General features: G+C 33.5%; 1 protein-coding gene across 1 annotated transcript in view; it reads left to right on the forward strand.

Moving 5' to 3' along the window:
* Positions 1-8,284, forward strand: part of COL21A1 (collagen type XXI alpha 1 chain) — a 246,431-nt gene extending 238,147 nt beyond the window's left edge. The window contains 6 exon segments of the mRNA XM_074310626.1: positions 1,637-1,669; positions 3,659-3,805; positions 3,915-3,969; positions 4,187-4,387; positions 4,891-4,968; positions 7,089-8,284. Of these exon segments, the coding sequence (XP_074166727.1) occupies positions 1,637-1,669; positions 3,659-3,805; positions 3,915-3,969; positions 4,187-4,387; positions 4,891-4,968; positions 7,089-7,276 (702 nt within the window). The 3' untranslated portion in view covers positions 7,277-8,284.
* Positions 8,285-20,171: the final 11,887 nt, after the last annotated feature.

Below are 20,171 nucleotides of genomic sequence, written 5' to 3' on the forward strand. Positions count from 1 at the left end.
ATAGTTACATTCTGATCCTTTGAACTTGAACTAAATGCTTGCAATGCTAATGAAATAAAAAGGTAGAAAATCAGTATTTTTCTTGCTTTCTTGACCTTTTACATTATCTTCAATATCATATTTGCTTCATATGTGGAAGCCATGGGTGGCACTGAAATTAAGATAAATTCTATTAGGGCTAAATGTCTGGGTTAAAGTGAATGATCTAATGCTGCTTATACCAAGAAGTTAGGATTTTGTTCTTCCTGTTTATGTCAATATGGGTAATGTCCCTCCTGTTGGACAGAGTATGCTATAATGCAAATTGATTACCTTAACCACCTTGTTTAATAGCTGGTGGTGGGATTAAGTATAACTTGTTATATCAATTGACTGGAACATAGAGTGCAATAAATGTAGCACTGAAATAAGGATTGTGATTCCCATTAATAGAATATTATAAAGTAGAATCTACCCATGAGTAAAGAGCTGATCTTATAGCTTCACAATGTTTTAGAAGCTGTCTTAAAGATAGTGAAAACTTAGCCAACTTTTGCCTTAGCCTAGGTTCTTTTAGGCTCAGTCTTTGATTATTAGTATAGAAAATCATTCATTTTCAATATTTAATACATTCATCCTGATCATGGCTCTTTTATTTTACATATAGTAGATACTTAATAAATGCTTCTTTGATTCATTCATTTTCATTTAATATCTAGTAATATGTGCTTGACAAGCAGCCCATTCTGTAATCTCTGTGTGACAGCTAATACTATTCCCATTACTTTATATTTTAGATTACTTTCTCTCCAAGCTTCTTTCAATACTCTAGACAGCTCAGATTTGGGTGTAAAACAAAGGAAAGGGGAAAAAAAAGCCTGTCCACATTGTTATTATTGTTGTTTGTCCTTCCTTCTGTAAGAGAACCAATGATACAGGAAGGTCGACTTACAAATGAATTGGATTTAAGTGAGACAGGCCAATGCAAGGTCCACATAAACATAAGGGAATAAAGGGCAGCCATGTGCCATAGTTGATAGTGCTGTGCTTGGAATCAGGAAAACCTAAGTTCAAATATACTCTCAGATACTTAATAGCTGTATGACCCAGACATAAATTGTTTAACTCTGTTTGCCTCAGTTTCTTCATCTGTAAAATAAGCTAGAGAAGGAAACAGCAAACCAATCTAATATCTTTACCAAGAATACTACAAATTGTGTCATGACGATTTGAACATGACTGAAATGACTGTGAAAAACTCAAAGCAATATGAAGCCAACAATATTATTTAAGAAGGGAAGAGAGAATCAGAATTGGTTGTTCTTTGTGCAATATTCTGGTTTTAATAATAATAATAATTGTAATACAGAGTTCTTTGAGATTATAAAAAACTTCATAAGCATATCACTGCATTTTTTATCCTTTCGTGTACTTTTAGAGAGAATTGCTATAATTTCAAACAAAATTTGGGAATTACAGAAAAAAAATAAAATTGACATTAGTGGGTTATACATCTCTCTCTCTCTCTCTCTGTCTCTCTCTCTCTGTCTCTCTCTCTCTGTCTCTCTGTTTCTCTCTGTGTTTCTGTCTTTCTTTCCCTTTTTTTTTTTTTTGCATTGTAAAATAGTTTTTTCTCTCCCCCTCTCTCTTTCTGTAGGGAATTCCAGGTCAACATGGAACAAAAGGAGAGGTATGTGCTTTAAAAACTTAATTTCCCTCATAAGTAATCTTTGATAATCTTCAATGAACATTATCACTACCACGTAACTGTTGAAATTTGAACACACAACTTTCATGTTATATTGGATAAATTTCAAAAATTGTTGCTTCTCATTGAATTCTGAGAACATATGTCCTTATTCTCATTAATATTAAGTTGCTTTAAAAACATTGGTCAGATTCCATTTCCAGGTGGGAATCTGATTTCATCCTTTAATTTATTTTAATAATTTAATTTAATTAATTTCACCCATTAAAGGACAAAAATCACTGGTATAAGCAATAATAGCTAATTGTTGTTATTTTTATCTGGTAAAATACAAAGAATGTCTGCAAAAAGAAATAGGGAGCGTACTGGACTATTATTTATTTCATGATAATAGCATAATACAAGACCACCATGATATGGACCTCTTCTTGAAGTTGGTCTTTTAATTGATGTATTTTTTGCATCATTACAATTTCCTCTTTCCCAGAGAGTGAGTTTATATAATAAATTGTGTTTTTAAAGACAAAAACAAAGAGTAATCTGCATAACTTATTAATACATTGAAAAATTCTGAAAATATGTACAATGTACACTTGTAGGACTTTAGATCTCTGCCAAAGAATAGGGCTTAATGGATCCTTTCATTTCTTTTGACCCATATTTTCATCATTATAATTTTCTAACATTCACTTTTAATTGCTTTTAATTGTATGCGTGTGTATGCTTTGTGCTTCTTTCCATTTACATTGCTATAGCTATAGAGTATATTAATGTCTTACTTCATAGAACTTTCCATATGTCTCTGTTCTCATCATTTAGTCATTTCTTATAGGGCATTGATTTACATTCATATATCATAAATGTTTGTTTATCCATTTCCAAATCAACACTTTTTTTTTTTAAAAACCACTTCATTGCTATTACAAAAAAAAGTTTTGCTATAAATATTGTGGTAAAGGAGATCTTTCTTCTTATCTTGGGCATCCTTGGGAGATGTCTATTAATGGAATCTCCAGGTCAACAATATGGACATTTTAGTCACTATAATATAGTAAATGCTGCACCCTCTTGAAGTTTTTTTTTTTAACATACAATATAATATTGATACAAATATTGATATAATCATATGGTTTGGGAAGTTTTGGAATTACTTTTTCTAATTGAAATGATGGATTTCTCTTATTCATCTACATTATTAAATTGAAAAAAATGTTCTTGAGATACATTGATAAGGTTGAGAAAAGAAAGATCACAATTTAGAATTTTCTATATTACACATTTTTTATCTCAGTAGTATTATCAATTATATATTTAAAACTAAGGTCTTCAGAGTAAATATATGAAGTAAATTCTGATCAAATTGTTACAAGTATTAGTGAGAGATAGTAGATAATTAAATCCATTGAACAAATAATTAAAATTCACAAACTGTTCTTTTAAGGTTTTGGCCAATTGTTTTTCTTACAAGCTTTATGTTAATTACAAAAAAAAATTTCAATGAATATTAGAAATGACTGTTTTTTTTTTTTCTTTCTTAATCTCTACTGATCCATGGTAAAGGTCCTAAAAACCCAGATTGTCAAAATTCAGACAACAGGGAAAAGTAGAACTCATTTCATTGAATCAAACAGCCATATAAGTAAATTTAGAAAAAAAATCATTGTTTTGGGTACAAAGTAAGTAGTCTCTGTTTTCAGAGAGCTTGCAATCTGAATTATGGGCAAAGCTAATTGTCTCTTTTATAACCAATATGAATTGGAAGTGAACTTGAATTAAATTCCTTTGAAGATTTGTGTTTTCCAGATTTAGCCCATTTAGGTTTTTTTGTTTTGTTTTGTTTTGTTTTGTTTTGTTTTTTTTTTTAATATACCATGTCTTGGAATTTTCATTATTTTTATTGTCATTTGAAGTATTTTATAAGTTATATCTTATACAGTACTTAAGATTTTGTTTTGTTCTCTTTGGATTTAGAAGGGTGAAAAGGGAGACCCTGGCAGTAGAGGTGCCAGTGGGCCTAAAGGAGAATCAGGGATGAATGGCTTAATGGGCCCTATTGGTCCCAGAGGACAACATGGAGAAACAGGCCCTCGAGGACCTCCTGGATTAGATGGAAAACCAGTATGTTTTGTTTCTTTGGAGATTTTTCCCCCTCTATTTTAAAAATATGTTCTTTATTGCTTTTTAAGTAACTTTCAAATAAACAATAACACATATATGTCTGATTCAGGGGAGAGAATTTTCAGAGCAATTCATACGGCAAGTTTGCACAGATGTTTTGAGAGGTAAGTATCAAATATATTAAAGAGAGTATTCCCTCACCAGCATAAATATAAAACATAGTATTTGGAAAAGGGTAGGAAAAGAGTCATTTTTGGTGACATAAAAAACTACTATTTTTTAAAAAAATGAAAAAATAGAGTTTGAAATGAAGAATCTAATAATACCTAGTAATCACTTAAGACTATTTTAAAATTTAATTGTTTTTAATTTTTTTTTTAGCCCAGTTACCAGTTTTACTTCATAGTGGAAGATTACAAAACTGTGACCGCTGTCAATCTCAGAATGGTTCCCCTGGCCTTCCTGGGCCACCTGGTCCAATGGGACCAGAAGGTCCAAGAGGATTTCCTGGTTTGCCAGGAAGAGATGGCGCTCCTGGACTAATGGGAACTCCTGGACATCCAGGAGCTCGAGGGCTAAAAGGTACTTCATTTGCTTTACTATTTAGGGAGAGAGATTGGATTTATGTTGTCATTGTGTTAGGAATTTCCAGAAAGGAAACTATAAATGCAAGATGCCATTTCTATGTAACTTATGATTATAGAGAGTTGCCTAGAGCATGAAGAAGTTAAGTGGCTTAGCCAGAGTCACACAACCTTTATATGTCAAAAGAAAAACTTAGAACTGACTTATAAGCAAGTCTCTAAGGCTAACTCTCCATTTGCTATGCTACTCTGCCTCTTTTTGTTCTATTAAATGAATAAAAATTAATCCTTGGATAAGTAATTGTATAAAATTGCATTTGATATTTATTGCAAATTAAATTGAATAAACAAAAATGGTAGATTGTAAGACTGTTTATTAAAAAAAATAGTAATTTGTTCTCTTCAGGCATATGTTTTATCAGCCTGCCCCATCCCCAAAACAAACAAATAAATAAACTTGAATGACTTTTTAAAAAAAGATAATAATTTATTATTCTGTAGGACAACCAGGAAGAAATGGGGCCAAAGGTAACCAAGGCTTTGGGCATCCAGGAGAACAAGGCCCCCCAGGCCCTCCAGGTAAGAGTTTACATACATCAAGTAAGTATTGCATATTTGCTTTAGGAATCACTAATAACAATTGATATTAATAGCCAACATTTATATGGTACTTTAAGATTTGCAAAGTACTTTAGAAATTTTATCTCATTTTATCCATTTTAATATATTTAATACAATTAGCTTCTTATTATCTAAAGGTCTTTCATGAATCTTTCAAAGTTATTTTTAATATCTAGTTAATTCTGCCACAAGGGTAATTAGATGGTACAGTAGGTAGAGTATCAGGATTGGAGTCAGAATGACATGAATTCAAATCTGGATTAAAACACTCCTAAGCTTTGTAACTTTGTGCAAAGTCACTTAACCCTGTTTACCTCAGTTTCTTATCTGAAATGACAAACCATTCCAATATCTTTGTGAAAAAATTACAAATGAGGTATCTAAGAGTTGGAAATGACTGAACAACAACACAGCTTCTCTTTTAGGGAAGCTTGGTGGCACAATGGCTAGAGTGCCAGATCTGGAGTCAGGAAGACTCTTCCTGATTTCAAATCTGGTCTCAGACACTTACTAGCTGACTGACCCTAGGCAAATCACTTAACCTTATTTGCCTCAGGTTCCTTATCTGTTAAATGAAGAAAGAAAGAAATGAAGAAAATGACAAACCATTCCAGAATTTTTGCTCAGAAAACTTCAAATGGAGTCATGAAGAGTTGGACATAACTGAAAAACGATGGAAAAAATAAGAAATTTTGCCATCTAGTTTGTAGAATGGTTTCTCTGATGTCTAACCAATCTAAGCCTTGATTTCTTCAGAGAGGAATAGGCAGCTTTTAGGAGATGAGTTCTGGACTGCTAAAGGTATTCTAGTGAAGGCTGGATGACCACTTGAAAGTCATTTTTTGTAGAAAAAGTATGTATGAAACTAGATCATGACCTTTGGGATCCTAACTCTGAGAGTGTATAATTCTGTATCCCTGACTAATTTTTGTGGTTTAGTGAAGCCACGTTTGAATTGAATATAGTAATTAGTAATATAGTAATTTGATTAGTGCTGGGACAACTGGTCATTAGCCTAAAAAAATACTGAATTTTGAAACTAAGTTTGGATGCACAAAAACAATAAAAAGATAACAGAAAATATATATTTCATATATATTAGATATTTTATTAAGAAATAAAAAAATGTCTGTCTCTACCTTTATACAATTATCTTGATTTATTTTGAAATGCTTTAAAGACTCACAGAATCATAGGAACATAGATTTAGATTTAGAAGCTTAGATATCATTTAAATTTCCTTATAAGGAAAATGAGCTCAAGGATTTTAATGTCATATAGATAGATGTTCAGAATCGCACATGCAATAAATAGCATTACTGAGATTTGAATAGAAGCCTAGAGTCAGGAAGACCTGAATTCAAATTTGACCCATGCTCACTGTGTAATTCTGAGCAAGTCATTTAACCTCTATTTGCTTTAATGTATTAGAGAAGGGAATGGCAAACCACTCCAGTATCTTTGCCAAGAAAACTGCATGGACAATATGGTTCAGTGGGTCAAGAAGAATCAGACATGACTGAATGACTGAACAACAACAATAACAAGATTTGAACACAAGTTCTCTGGTTCTAAATCCAGGAATTGTTGTACTCTTCCACATAAAGGAACAAAAACATCATACATAGAAAAGTCAGCACCTAAATAACTGAAGGATGACTGGAATTTTTCAAGAAGGAAAACATCAATTGCAACAATACATTAGCTTAGTTATATGGAAAATTAATTATTACTTTTTAAGAAATTATATTAATCTTTCTAGTGATATGATTTAGTTGATTCAGTGATCTCCAACTCTTTGTGGGCTCAAAAGCTCTATTGTCTATGAGGTTTTCTTGCCAAAAACACAAGTGCTTTGCCATTTCCTTCTCTTGTAGACTAAGACAAATAGGTTAAAGTTATTTATTCACACAGGTTCACAAAACTAATAAGTGTCTGAAGCTAAATTTGAATTAAGGTCTTCCTGTCTCTTGGCTCTGTGCTTTATCCATTGAATCATCTAGCTGTCCTGTCTTAATGTAATAGATGGATATAATCAGAAGGGTGTCTATTCACTGATTAATAATATTTTGTTGTAGGTCCTGAGGGTCCTCCTGGAATTAGCAAAGAAGGGCATCCAGGAGAACCAGGTCCACCTGGCAAAGATGGAGACCGTGGAAATCCTGGAATACAAGGGCCAACTGGACCTCCGGGAATCTGTGATCCATCTTTATGTTTCAGTGTGATTGTTGGAAGAGATCCATTTAGAAAAGGGCCAAACTATTAATCTGCAATGACTTTATCAGCAGACTAGACTTGGTGCTTTTCTTTTATGATCTTTCAAGTCTCAGGAAGATTACTGGCAATAATCCCTTACAAAGGAACTAAAGTACCTCGGTTTTATAAAGAACACAAAGAATGAATAATGAAAAGATAGTGCTACTTCTGGGTTTCAAAGGTTTCTCCAGATGAAGCCTTTATATTAGATGCATTAATGAAATGGGAGGATTCCTCATGAGTCCATTAATTTGAATTAAAATTGAATAAAATTAACTACCACCATTGCCTTGTAGCAGTGCAGTATTAGTTGATCAGATGCCCACCACTGTGAAATGTTTCACATTCAGTCTCCATTCAGTAAATCATTTGATTTCAATTTCATGTTTGTGTGAATTTCATAATTATGTATGCTTCATATTTCATAGTTCATGCTTGTTCATTAGTCAAAGGGGAAGATGCATTTGGTTATTGAAAACTACATAAAATTTCCTTTATGTGCATATAATTTCCCTCACAGACTGCTTAATGATCACGATGTTTAACTTAAAACCAGCTAGGAAAGATAATGCTAGACAGATGATACTAAAAAATGCAGTTTGTTGTAGGAAAAAGTCATTTTCATCATTACAGTACTGCATGTTCAAAAAAAAAAAAATTATGAGACCTTCATTCCCCAGGCTCTCTTCCTAACTGCAATGTTTGTTGTACACCTTCATTTTCCATTTTATTCACTACATGTGTATGTTAATGTATGTTAATTTTTGTATGTATCCCTAACAGGAAAAACAAAACAAATTAGGCTTCAGTTAAAAGGATAGCAGTTGCACAAATCCCATTGGGCTTTGACCAATTAAGGCAGACGGTTAAATTAATATTGCACAGTCATGTACTGTACAGAAAAGCTTTTATACAGATGTGTTTTTCAGATGTTTGGTTTTCAATTGTCATGCTATAACTTTTATACTGTGCTTGACATTCATGGTCAAATAAAATTTTGTACAGATTCTGAAATTGATGCTAGAAGCCATTATTTACAATTTTTGTTACTTTCATTTCATTTCCATTCACTTTGCTATTTAATGGTGCAGTCAAATTTTTAGAGCAGCAAGGTAACTCAGTGGATAGAGTACTAGGCTGGAGTCAGGAAGATTCATTTTTCTGAGTTCAAACCTAGCCTCAAAATTTATTAGTTATGTGATCCTGGGCAAGTCACTTAACCCTGTTTGCCTGTTTCTTCATCTGTAAAATGAAATAGAGAAAGAAATGGCAAACCATTCCAATATTTGTGCCCAGAAAACCCCAAATGGGGTCATGTCAGAGTCAGACATGACTGAAAATAACTAAACAAATTTTTTATCATTCAGGCATTTGCATCTATCTAGTGGTTATCTAGTACATGTTTTCCTACTTTCAAAATAACTATTTCTTCTAGCCAGTAAATAAATTTTAAGGGTAATCTGATATACTCTTTTTCTCAACTCGACAATTCAACTCAACTCAAAATAAGAGTCAGTTATGGCTATTGAGATTCCTTGAATTTTCCCACATGCATGTTCATCTAAGTAATAAGATTAGAGAGTTATAGACCTCAATCTGGAAGATACTTCATAGATAATTTAGTCCTACCTAATCGTCTTATTAATGAGGAAAGTTAGTCCTAGAAAGGTAAAAGAATTTGCTCAAGCTACATAAGTAATAAGCAACAAAACTGGAATTTGAATCCTCAAAAATAAAAGTATTAAATCAATCCTGTAAAGTCAAGGTCCTTTCTTCTATATCATACTACATCATTATCAGCTTTGTGTGAGTTGGAGTATGTGTATATTGAATGCCCAGCCTCCTGCCCCAGACCTGTAAGTATACTACAACTCCAGTGTGGTCCCAGATTAAAATTTAATCAAGAAATGTTTTAACAACAGAAATAAAAACACAACATAATGCTAATCTATGGTTTTCTAATCCCTAGGCTTATACTTTGTATTTTTTGTTTATGCTTTGAGCTTCTATTTCAAGTATATAACACCAGGTTGACAACTGGAATTGTAATTATAACTGCAAGGTTATTATTATTTTGCATGGAATCTAGGATTCCACAAATCACAGTAGATATAGAATATATTTTAAATTATTTTTTCAATACTTGAGTATTAAATTTTTTCCCTCTCTACCAAAACCAAATGCTTGTAACAAATATGCACATAATGATAAACTGAAATTTTAGAGCAGAAAAAGAATGCTACCCTTCCATGACAGAGAGGGATGAAATTAACATGCAGAATGACATATGGAATATATCTTGTTGTTTGTCCATTGTTCTCAAAGAGGACCAATGACATCAGGAAGGTGATGTCTTAACTTGCAAGTGAATTGGATTTAAGTGAGACAGGGCTGTGCAAAGTCACCAGCCTTATTCTCTCCTCCAAATTTATCTGGGTCCAGTGACAAGACATAGATCATGAAGAATGGAAATGTCCCAGGTCTGTTTGTCTGAAGCTATAAATGAACAAAAGGAGGCCTCTTTTACCTATTCAAAAAAATAATAACACTTTTCAAGGAGGGCAAAATCCACAGGGTTTCTGGACAGAGAAGAAACAAATACTATTTATACTCATCATCAAAACCCAAATAGTTACTAACAGAGGTTTGGGCCAGAACTTATTATTTGGTCAATCAATGAGAGCCAGAGTCATTTGGATTTAAGGCAGATATATGTAGTTCTATTTGAATTCCAATGGACTTTACCAAAGCCTGGTTTTTTCAGAGTTTTATTTCAAGAAATCTTTTTTCATTTTTGAAGAAAAAAACTTTCTTTTGGGCATAGAATGTAAGAACTTGATTCCCTATATATACAGTGGGAGGGAAGAAGCCAAGGAAGGAAAGAAGTAGGAAGGAAGGAAGGAAGGAAGGAAGGAAGGAAGGAAGGAAGGAAGGAAGGAAGGAAGGAAGGAAGGAAGAAAGGAAGGAAAGAAGGAAAGAAGGAAGGAAGTAGGAAGGAAGGAAGAGAAGGAGGAAGGAAGGAAGGAAGGAAGGAAGGAAGGAAGGAAGGAAGGAAGGAAGGAAGGAAGGAAGGAAGGAAGGAGGGGGGAAGGAAGGAAGGAGGGAGGGAAGGAAGCAAGGAAGGAGAGAAGAAAGGAGGGAGGGAAGGAAGGAAGGGAGAGAAGGAGAAAGGGAGGGAAGGAGGGAGGGAGGGAAGGATGGAGGAAGGGAAATTGGAAGGAATGGAGGGAGTAAGAGAGAGATGGAGAGAAGGAAGAAGGGAAGAAGGAAGGGAGGGAGGGAAAAAGAGAGGAGGGAAGAGGGAGGCACAGAGAAAGGGACGAGGGAGGGAGGGAAACAGACATACCTAGTATATGTTTCTCCAATGCTGTTTAAAAAAAAAAAATCTGAAGATGAGATAGCAGTGATCCAGGATTTTAATGGTACTCAACAATTTTATATCTTTGTTCCTTATTTTCTCTTTAGAGAAGATTGGGCAAATCCATGCTAAGATAGTAACTAGTTATTGAGACCTTAAGTGTTATTAAGTGACCAACTCCTCTCAAATAAATCTCCTTAAGGAAGCAATCCTAACATTATAAATAATTTCTAATTGTGTCAGAGTGCCCTTGTGGGTGCTAAAGTATCATACTTCTGTGGTAGACATGGCTAAAAGACAATGAAAATCCATTAGAATATATTTATATGAATGTTGATTATTAGTGAATATTAAGTGAAATCATTGTTTATCCCAATTCAGTAAGGAAACTCATTCTGGTACAATTGTTACAAGAAACATGATGCAGGAAACTTATTTTATTTTGAGAAGAATTCAGAGTTTGGGTCTCCCTTCTTATTCTGCATAGAATCCTGAAAACCTTGATCTGATAGTAGGCTTTTATAACAAATATATATATATAATGCCATGTTTCATTCAAACTATTAGGAAAAATTCCAAAATAATATTTTTCCTTTGGTGGCCATATGAATGGAAAGTTAGAAAGCTAAAGGTTGACTTTAATTCTCAATTTTTTTCCCCCCTAAGTGATTTTGCCATAGGTAAAATGCTCTACTATTAGATCAACTGTGTGACTTTCAACTCAACTAGAAAACATTCTTAGTGTATCCCCAGCAGATGGCAGCAAAAAGCCAAAGCCAATATGTCTTTTACATACTACACTAATGATGTTCACACCATGCTTATGTAATTGCTAATTCCTTTTTATTAGCTGAACATAGTGGAGTAGCTTAATTACCAGTTCATTCCCTCCAAAAGATGAATACTGTAAACTTGCCATCTCAAGTAAACAAATAATCATGGCTAATGAAATAGTCTATTAGATATCTGCTCCTTCTGTTCTTGAGTTTGGACAGGCTGACTTTTGTTGTTTGGTGATCTTCCCTTTAATTAACTATAAGAACCAGGATTGTCTAGCTTGAGGGAAAGTCTGTAGCTTTTCACATACTTAGTTCCTTTTCCCCAAAGTTTCAACAATAATTTAAAACTGTAGCTCAGAGCATGATAAGACCATATTTGACTAATGTAAGAAGATAGTTCCCATTCAAATGTCAAAGAAAGACTGAATTTCTTAATTTTCAAAACTCATTCGTTCCAAAAATGGAGTGTCTTGGATAGCTCACTGAAAACATAAGTAATACATTACACCATAAGCAGGAATAAAAAGAGTTCTCTTCATGCTACTTTTACAAAGAATAAGTAAAAGTTAGGGGAAAATATCCAAATATCAATTCTACATATTTTAAAAATGATAATTGAGTTCTTTCACAGTTTTTCATCCCAAAGTTTATTTATATATATATTTTTTTGTTTCTGGACTCTGACTTTGATTTTTCATATCCTAAAAGTGAAAGCAAGACTAGGTTCCAAGTCCAAGCAGTTTTCATTATGGTAACTGACCAATGTTCAAATGCTCTGGTATGCCCTTTTTTTCCCTCTCTTCAAAGAAAAGGAATGATTGGCCCTGCTCCTTAATGCCATCCAAAGACAACATAAATATAAAAGTTATTAATTTTAAAGTACTGTTGGAAGAAATGTATAAGCTATTTAAAAACTAGCTTTAATTAAATACTGCACATATTAAAGGAAATTTAGTATTTTGCTATTTTTAAAAATTTGCTAGAAGGGCCATTTTGAATCTCCTTCAAGCATTTTCTAATCTTCTTTCCTCATCAAATTAAGAGATACTCTTAGCAGTATTGTTACCTTGTAAAAAGGCACCTCCATTTTCTAGGGGAATACTTCAATATATCAACGTGAATCAATCACAGATACAAAACTATTATATAAAGAGGAATAGGTACTGGACCTGTAATATTACCACCCTGATATCATGGTCCTCTTTGAGAACAACAAAAAGAACAAGTGTAAAAAAATTTCAAAGAAGCAAACTCCTTCCATTAAGACAAGTTCTACCTTTTATAAAGCTGATAACCTTAAAGAGTAGAATTAACTTAGAGCAATAGTGCCAAAGCAAATAGAAATAGGGGCTCCTAATTTATATATAAGAATCCATATGAGCCAAAAGTTGACTTTGTTTTAAAATGTAATGTTTTCTATTTTTACTGTTATTGTATTTTTATTGATTTTGTTTAAGTATTTCCAAATTTCCTTTTAGTCTGGTTTGGATCCGTATTCAGATCTCTGACTTAAGAGTAGTGAGAGGTTTGATGACTTGACTAATAAGTTTACAAAAATGGTATGCAGCAGAGGGAATATTGACCCTAGGGTTTCCTGGCTCTGGGCCTTAGTCTCTGTGTGCTATTCCAGGCAAACTTTCAGTGGTAGGAGTGACATTACAGAGAAAGAAAAATAATATTTTATGGGCTCAATTATATGATATCAATAGGCAAGCTTCCTATTTATGGGATGTACATATTTAGAGTTAGATAACAGATTTGTCTTGGTGAAAACAGTGATAAATTAAATATTGGGAAATAGACTTCCTTGAAAGCTTAAACAAATAACAGCAACACAAGGATTTGTGTGAATGGAACATTCTCTTTGTTAAAGGGAGGCTTTTCTCAATAGTGGTTTTGAGCAAGTGTGTGGTCCTATCTCACTAATTTTCATGTGATCTTGAATTATGAATCTCAGCACAAAAAATTCTCATTAAAATGAAAATCTCCAAGATTCTGCTTCCCAGGCAGCAAACTTCTGGTAAATATAATATGAATTTTGGATTATTAGTCAGATTTTAACTAACCTGTTGATATCCAAGTCTGCAAATGTCATAATTATCCCTGTAAGTATAATTGCTCTATCTCTTGGCAATATAATACCTAAGCTGGAGATACACTTCAAACAGCATGAGGAATAGCTACACTTTTCCTTCTAAATGCTAAAAGTTTTCCTTTTTAATTATGTTGTCCTTTAAGATAGGCCTTTGGTGATCAAAGTGAAATCAGGTATGGAATTAATTTGAGAAAAAAGATAGAAAGGAGTCCACTGCTGCCTCCTGTGACCTTGAAAGGAAATTTGGTCTTTCTTTGGATATGAATTTTCTGGTCTATAAAGGGAAGAGTTTGGATGAAATGATTTATATTGTTCCTTCAAATTCTAACCATTTTTCATTTCTAACTTCTGGTGGCACCAAAATGTCTGGTCAATTACTGATCCCATATCTCTCATTCAAGAAAAGGGGAAAAGGTACCAAGTTATTATATTCAATTGGCATCTCTGTTGCAATTATGAGAAAGCATAGAAAATTATCTTGATTTTTAAAATTTCAGTCATGTGATTTGGGATTCATTAGGGAAGAAATACTAACGCTAGTTTGTGACTAATACGTCAGACAATCCTGACATGAATAGATCCAACTTAACTTCAAAAGCATTCCTAAATGCCTCCTGAATGCATAGGTCCCCACTGGCATAGTGGATATAGGGAAGCTTAAGATGGACAAAGTATGGTCATTGCTTACAATTGAATTGGGAGAAGGAGGTAGATAAGAAATGTACAATGCTATAATGACAAGCCAAGATATATAACAAATCTCAAAAAGGAAAGGTCATTTCTTAATGGATATGATAAAGGGATTATGAGGTTAACTAGTAACAAGATCTACCAAGGACCATAGGGACAAAGGGCCAGAAACTGATGGGTTGAATCCTTTTGATGCATTTTCTCAGAAATTATCTCTAAGTAGGACCATAATTACCCACAGATTTTGTAAGCATTTTTTTTTTTTAACTTTGGGAGACACCTGGGCCTGAAAGGAAACTAAATAAAGTTCTCGTTACAGATTTTTAAAAAGCTTTTGTGAAAACTTTCTGAATATTTAGTTTCCACCATGTGTCTTTAAGTCAAATAGCTGTCTTTACATATAAGCACAGTCCAAAGATTACAAGTTTGTTCATACATCTTGTAGTTTGGTCTTTAAATTAGAGTTTTTCTTTTCCCAACACATATTTCCCTGTCTGTGGTCAATTCACTGTAATCTTCTCATTTCCAAGTTACTTATCATTTGATATATATTTTTGTAGAGAACTAGTATGCTGTACAGAAAGACCCAGGGCCGACTCCCACATCTGATATATACTGGTCTGAACAAGCCATTTAACTCACTCTCTGAATATAAATATCATCAAAGATGCCAATCTGCAATAGTAGAGGCAGTGTTCTTAATCAAGTAATTTCTGTACAAATGAAGTGACAGGTCCAATTCCTATCTTCTTCTATCTCTTTTTTTATATGCTTCATAGTTATTCTGGAAGCCCCATTCTTCCATATATATGCTTATATACATATGTACACACACATACAAATATGTAGGAAGGTTGCTGTTGTTTAGCTATTTCAGCTATTTCAACTCTTTCTGTCCATTTTTTGGGTTTCTGTCAGTTCCTTCTCCAGCTCATTGTACAGATGAGGAAACTAAAGAGTTAAGTGATCTTACTTAATAGTAAATGTTTGAAATTAGATTTGAATTCAAATTTTTCTGACTCCAGGCCCAGTACTCTTATCATCTAGTTACCTCACCAGTTTTCTTACTCTCAAATAAATACTCTTTGATTCAATACAACTGGCCTCCTTTTATCCTACAAACAAGGGACTCTATTTCTCATCTCTGGGAATTTTTTCTGATTTTCCTCAATTTTTGGAATTTATTCCTGTTTGTCTCTTTCTATTTTCCTCACCTTCCTTGAAACTTTTTATATTTCCACTGCTTACTCAGCACACCTGTCACATAGTAAATACTTAATAAACATTAATTGATTCATGGATGTGAATTCAGTATTTTAACCTATTTCCTTATTTTACTCTCTATTTACAGCCTTTTCTACTTTGTTAAAACATCACCAAGGTAGGAACGTTGACAGATATATAAATGATGTTGTCATCATATATCCCATGGATCAGCTAAAGCTGATCAGGGTTCTTGATTCATGTCTCGTGCTGAATGATGGCATTAAATTATATGTCTTTATTATATTTCTTGTGTCATTCTGCATGTATTTACTCTACTCCAGCTTTTTAGACAGTATTGTTCAGTCATTTTTCAATTGTGTCCAACATTTGATGACTACATTTGGAATTTTCTTGGTAAAGATACTGGAATGGTTTGCCACTTATTTGGAGTTTTCTTGGCAAAGATACTGGATTGATTGACCACTTTGCTTATTTTCCAGATGATGAAACTGAGATAAACAGGGTTAAGTGACTTGCCCAGGATCACACAGCTTCAAAGTGTCTGAGACTACATTTGAATTCAGACCTTATTGACTACATTCCCAGCACTCTATCCATTGTACCACCTAAACACTTTTCAGACAACAATCAAGAATATTTCACAATTCCACTAGGAAAAAGAGTGGGTCATTATTATTTTCTTTTGTTCTGGTATAATGGAATTATGATTTAATATTTTGACAAATCTTAGGTACTCATAAATTCCTTCAAAATATATGGTAAATGCCTACTCTATGGTGTCATTCATGTAATACACAACCATGTATGTCTGTGAAAGAGACAGATGGAGAGAGGAGGGAAAAGGGTAAATAAGGCAATTTCTTTACTCCTAAAGCTTTTGCATTAGTTGATAATCTACCTTTTCTCTGTGAATAATAAAGATTACTTCTTTCTTCATTGTTATATTTTAAGATCACCTATCCTTTTTTTTTTTTTTTCTGCCTGAGGCTGGGATTAAGTGACTTGCCCAGGGTCACACAGCTAGGAAGTGTTAAATGTCTGAGACCAGATTTGAACTCTGGTCCTCCTGAATTCAGGGGTGGTGCTCTATCCACTGCATCACCTAGCTGCCGCACCTATCCTTCTTTCTTCTCCTCTACCTCTAGGAATCATTAACTTATTTCAAGCTTAATTTCTGGTACCTCTGCCTACATGAATTCTTTCTCTGATCTCCCAATGCTTAGTTTTATCTGTCAATATAATACCTTAGTCCCCCCAAAGAAAATGTAAGCTTCTTGAGGGAAATGATCATTTGCATTTATTATCTCTGTATTTCTAGTGTCAAGAATGGCATAAAAACTTAATAACTGTTTTGTTGAATAAAGGAATGAATGAATGAAGAGGGAAAATATTAAGTTAGTTAGCCATTATGGTTAATTTTGCTCTATGGAAAAATAAAATGCTGGCTTAAAAATTAAGCCAAAGAATCAGTCTTGAGGGAAAAAGATGAAAATGAGACACTGTGGAAAGGAGGATCCATGAGCAACATAAACAGTTCTGAAATAAAACATTGCTATGATCCTGAAACTTATTTCTTGTACTGAGTCACTGAATTTATGTTCATGCTTTCTGGTGACATGAATGTGTTATCTAATTGTCAAAGGAATAATTTCTACTCTGGCATCAAATTCTGAATTCCACAGTACTAAGTGCTAATGAAATAGGGTGTTGGGTAGGAAAATGAATATTGAAGGGAATGAGTATCAGGCATTTTGGTACTTTAGAACCAAAATTTGGCCTGAAGGAGAAAGAAAGAAAAAACACCACTAAACTACTCAGTCTAGTATTATCTAATTTCTACATTGGAAATTGGCAAGAAAGTATTGTTTCCCAAATATGTATTTACACACAAAAAATTTTAAATGCCTATCAAAGCACAAAGTTCTTACATAATGTCTCCCAGGGGAAAAAATGCTGAGGCTGAAAAAACTCACAATACTTTGTGTGTCTGATTATACAGAAAAAACATGATTTATAAACTCAATGAACCAAAAATGGGGTGGTTTTTTTTTTCCTTTTTTCAGTATATTACAATTTCAAAAGAACCTGGAACAGGCCTTTCTTTTTCCTTCCTGCTTGTGTTAAACCACAAGTTATAAAATAAACTTTGTCTTATTTGGTCTGAACTCATTTAATCAAAACAATCAGCTATGATGGTTTTTATTTGACTTAACGGGTAGCTTTTTCTTACTTTCCCCCATCCTTTTTTACTAAAATTTTTCTCTTCCTTGAATTGTGATTGTGAATTGAGATTTTTCCTTAGTTGTATCAAAAATAGTTTTCATAGGAAGTAAAGTAGAATGAAAAATGTTCTGAATTTGAAGAGACTGGAATATGCATCCCAGATCTCTTGTGTAATCTTGGGCAATTCACTTAATATTTATTGACTTCATTTTTTTGCATAAAATATGATGGGTATTGTGGAAGGCCATTATTATATTCTGTTAGGATTACCAGGTGAGAACTCAGGTTGTCTGGACAGTGACAAGGTGAGAATTCAGGTTGTCTGGACAATTATAAGGTGAGAACTCAGGTTGACTTGACAGTTCATTGGCTCAGACCTTTGGTTTGGGCCTTTAAAGGGAGTTTACACCTTAGGAATTCTAAGAGGAGCAAGCTCATTGGTTGAAGTGGTTCTTCCCAGAATACCTTGCATTATCCCACACCCATTCTCTGGGAGGATAAAAGAAAGCAGCACTCCAGAGAAGAGAAGTCTCTGTTCTACACCAGGCTTGACACAGCTCTCTGCAGGAAGGGAAGTCGGCTCTCTACAGGAAGAAGAATCTGTCTGAGAGATTTGAGTTGACACAGCAGATCTCCTCCCAGAGAGCAATCGGCAGCTTCTGGAGACAACAGCACATTACAATATTCCATGGTCTCTTCCATAGGCAAAGATGGGGTTATGAAACCAGGTAGAGGGAGGGAATAATAGAGTGGGAAATGGTACAGTTTTATTTCAGGCAGAGGAAATAGTATTAACAAAGGTATGTAAATGGATACAATATGGCTTTACTAAAAACCAAAAATGACTATTTTTGTTGACTTGTTCAAAATCAGAACATTGGTAGCACAGCCCAGAGTAGACCTGATCTTCTTCATACCACACATTCTGCTATATTATAAGGTGAGTTAATAAGGTATCATATTAACATAGTTTTCATGGTAACAAGCAGGGAAAGGGAGCTAAAAAATAAGTCATCAAATGTTGACTCTACTGCCACTCACTATCTATGGGACCAGGAGTTAATTAATTTATTTCTTGAACTTCATTTTTCTCATTTGTAAAATGGGAATCAAATTTACATTACTTACCTCATAATATTATCATGAATATTTCATAGGATAATAAAGGTAAAGGCCTGTAAAAATTTCAAATTTCTATTATGATATTAAAATCCTTTCATATATATTTCAATATTTTAATGGCTCTGTGATCTCATTACTCATTCATATGGATATTGTCTTTATAAGTGTAAATTTTCTCAAACTTGACTTCTCAAACTCTTCAACTCATATTCATGTGTTCTGCAAGATCTTCTATCTATCATCTTCCAGGTCTTTTTACATTTCGTGGAGATCCCTCTATGTAGTGTCAAAAAACTCTTCTGACTCTTCCATCATTGCTAAAGACCTATAGCTTTCCTTCCTTTTGTGGCTAAACTACAAAGATCATTTTCAGATTTGATGTTGTTCAGTTGTTTTTAGTTATGTCTGGCTCTTCATGTGTATTTTCTTGGCAAAGATACAGGAGTGATTTGCCATTTCTTTGACTATCTCATTCATAAGGAAACTGAAGCAAACAAGGTTAAGTGACTTACCATATCTAGTAATTGGATGAAGCCAGATTTGAACACAGGAAGATGAGTCTTCCTGACTCCAATACTGTATCTACTGTGCCAGCTATTTACCTGACACATTCTTCCATTTTCTCTTCTTCCATTTTAAGTTTGGCTTCTAACTTTTTCATTCCTCCAAAATTCTCTCCAAAGTTACCAGTGATCTCTTAGTTGTCTAATATAATGACTTTTTCTCAATTCTCTTTCTCCTTCATTGCTGTGCAACATTTGACAATTTTGATCCCCCTCTTTTTCTTCCTTTTTTTTTGTTTCTTCTTCTAATGATCTATTTATTTTTCATCTCCTTTGCTGAATCCTTATCTAGCTTCTAACTATAGGTGTCCCACAGGGTTCTGTCCTAGAACCTCTTCAATTCTCCATCTATACTATTTCACTGTAAATTTGGTGAACTGACCAGCTCCTGTGAATTTAATTACCATCATTCTCAGATCTATCCATCTTGCTTCTCTCTTACTGCTGACCTTCAATTTCATATTTCCAATTGACTTTCAGATATCTTGAACTGGATTTCCAAATCTTAAATTCAACATATCTAAAGGTGAACTCATTGGCTTTCCCTATAAATCTTTAGCTCTTTACCTTGCCTGTTTTTTTTTTTATGTATTTTTTAATTATCAAATCTATACTTGAATTGAATGCCATTTTAACCATTCTCTATTCATTTGAGTTATAGTTCACATTATTATGCAAAATAGAGCTTATATACTTATTGGTCAGAGCTGGAAGGGTATATACAGTATTATTTATAATTGAACAAAAATCTTTTTCCCCATAATAATCCAAAAATGTGCCATTCAACTTTTCTCCAGAGAACTTACTTTTAGGCATTTCTAAATGCTAGAAAGTCAGTCACCAAAATC

This window comes from Sminthopsis crassicaudata, chromosome 4, assembly GCF_048593235.1.
Source record: "Sminthopsis crassicaudata isolate SCR6 chromosome 4, ASM4859323v1, whole genome shotgun sequence".
Lineage (NCBI taxonomy): Eukaryota > Metazoa > Chordata > Mammalia > Dasyuromorphia > Dasyuridae > Sminthopsis > Sminthopsis crassicaudata.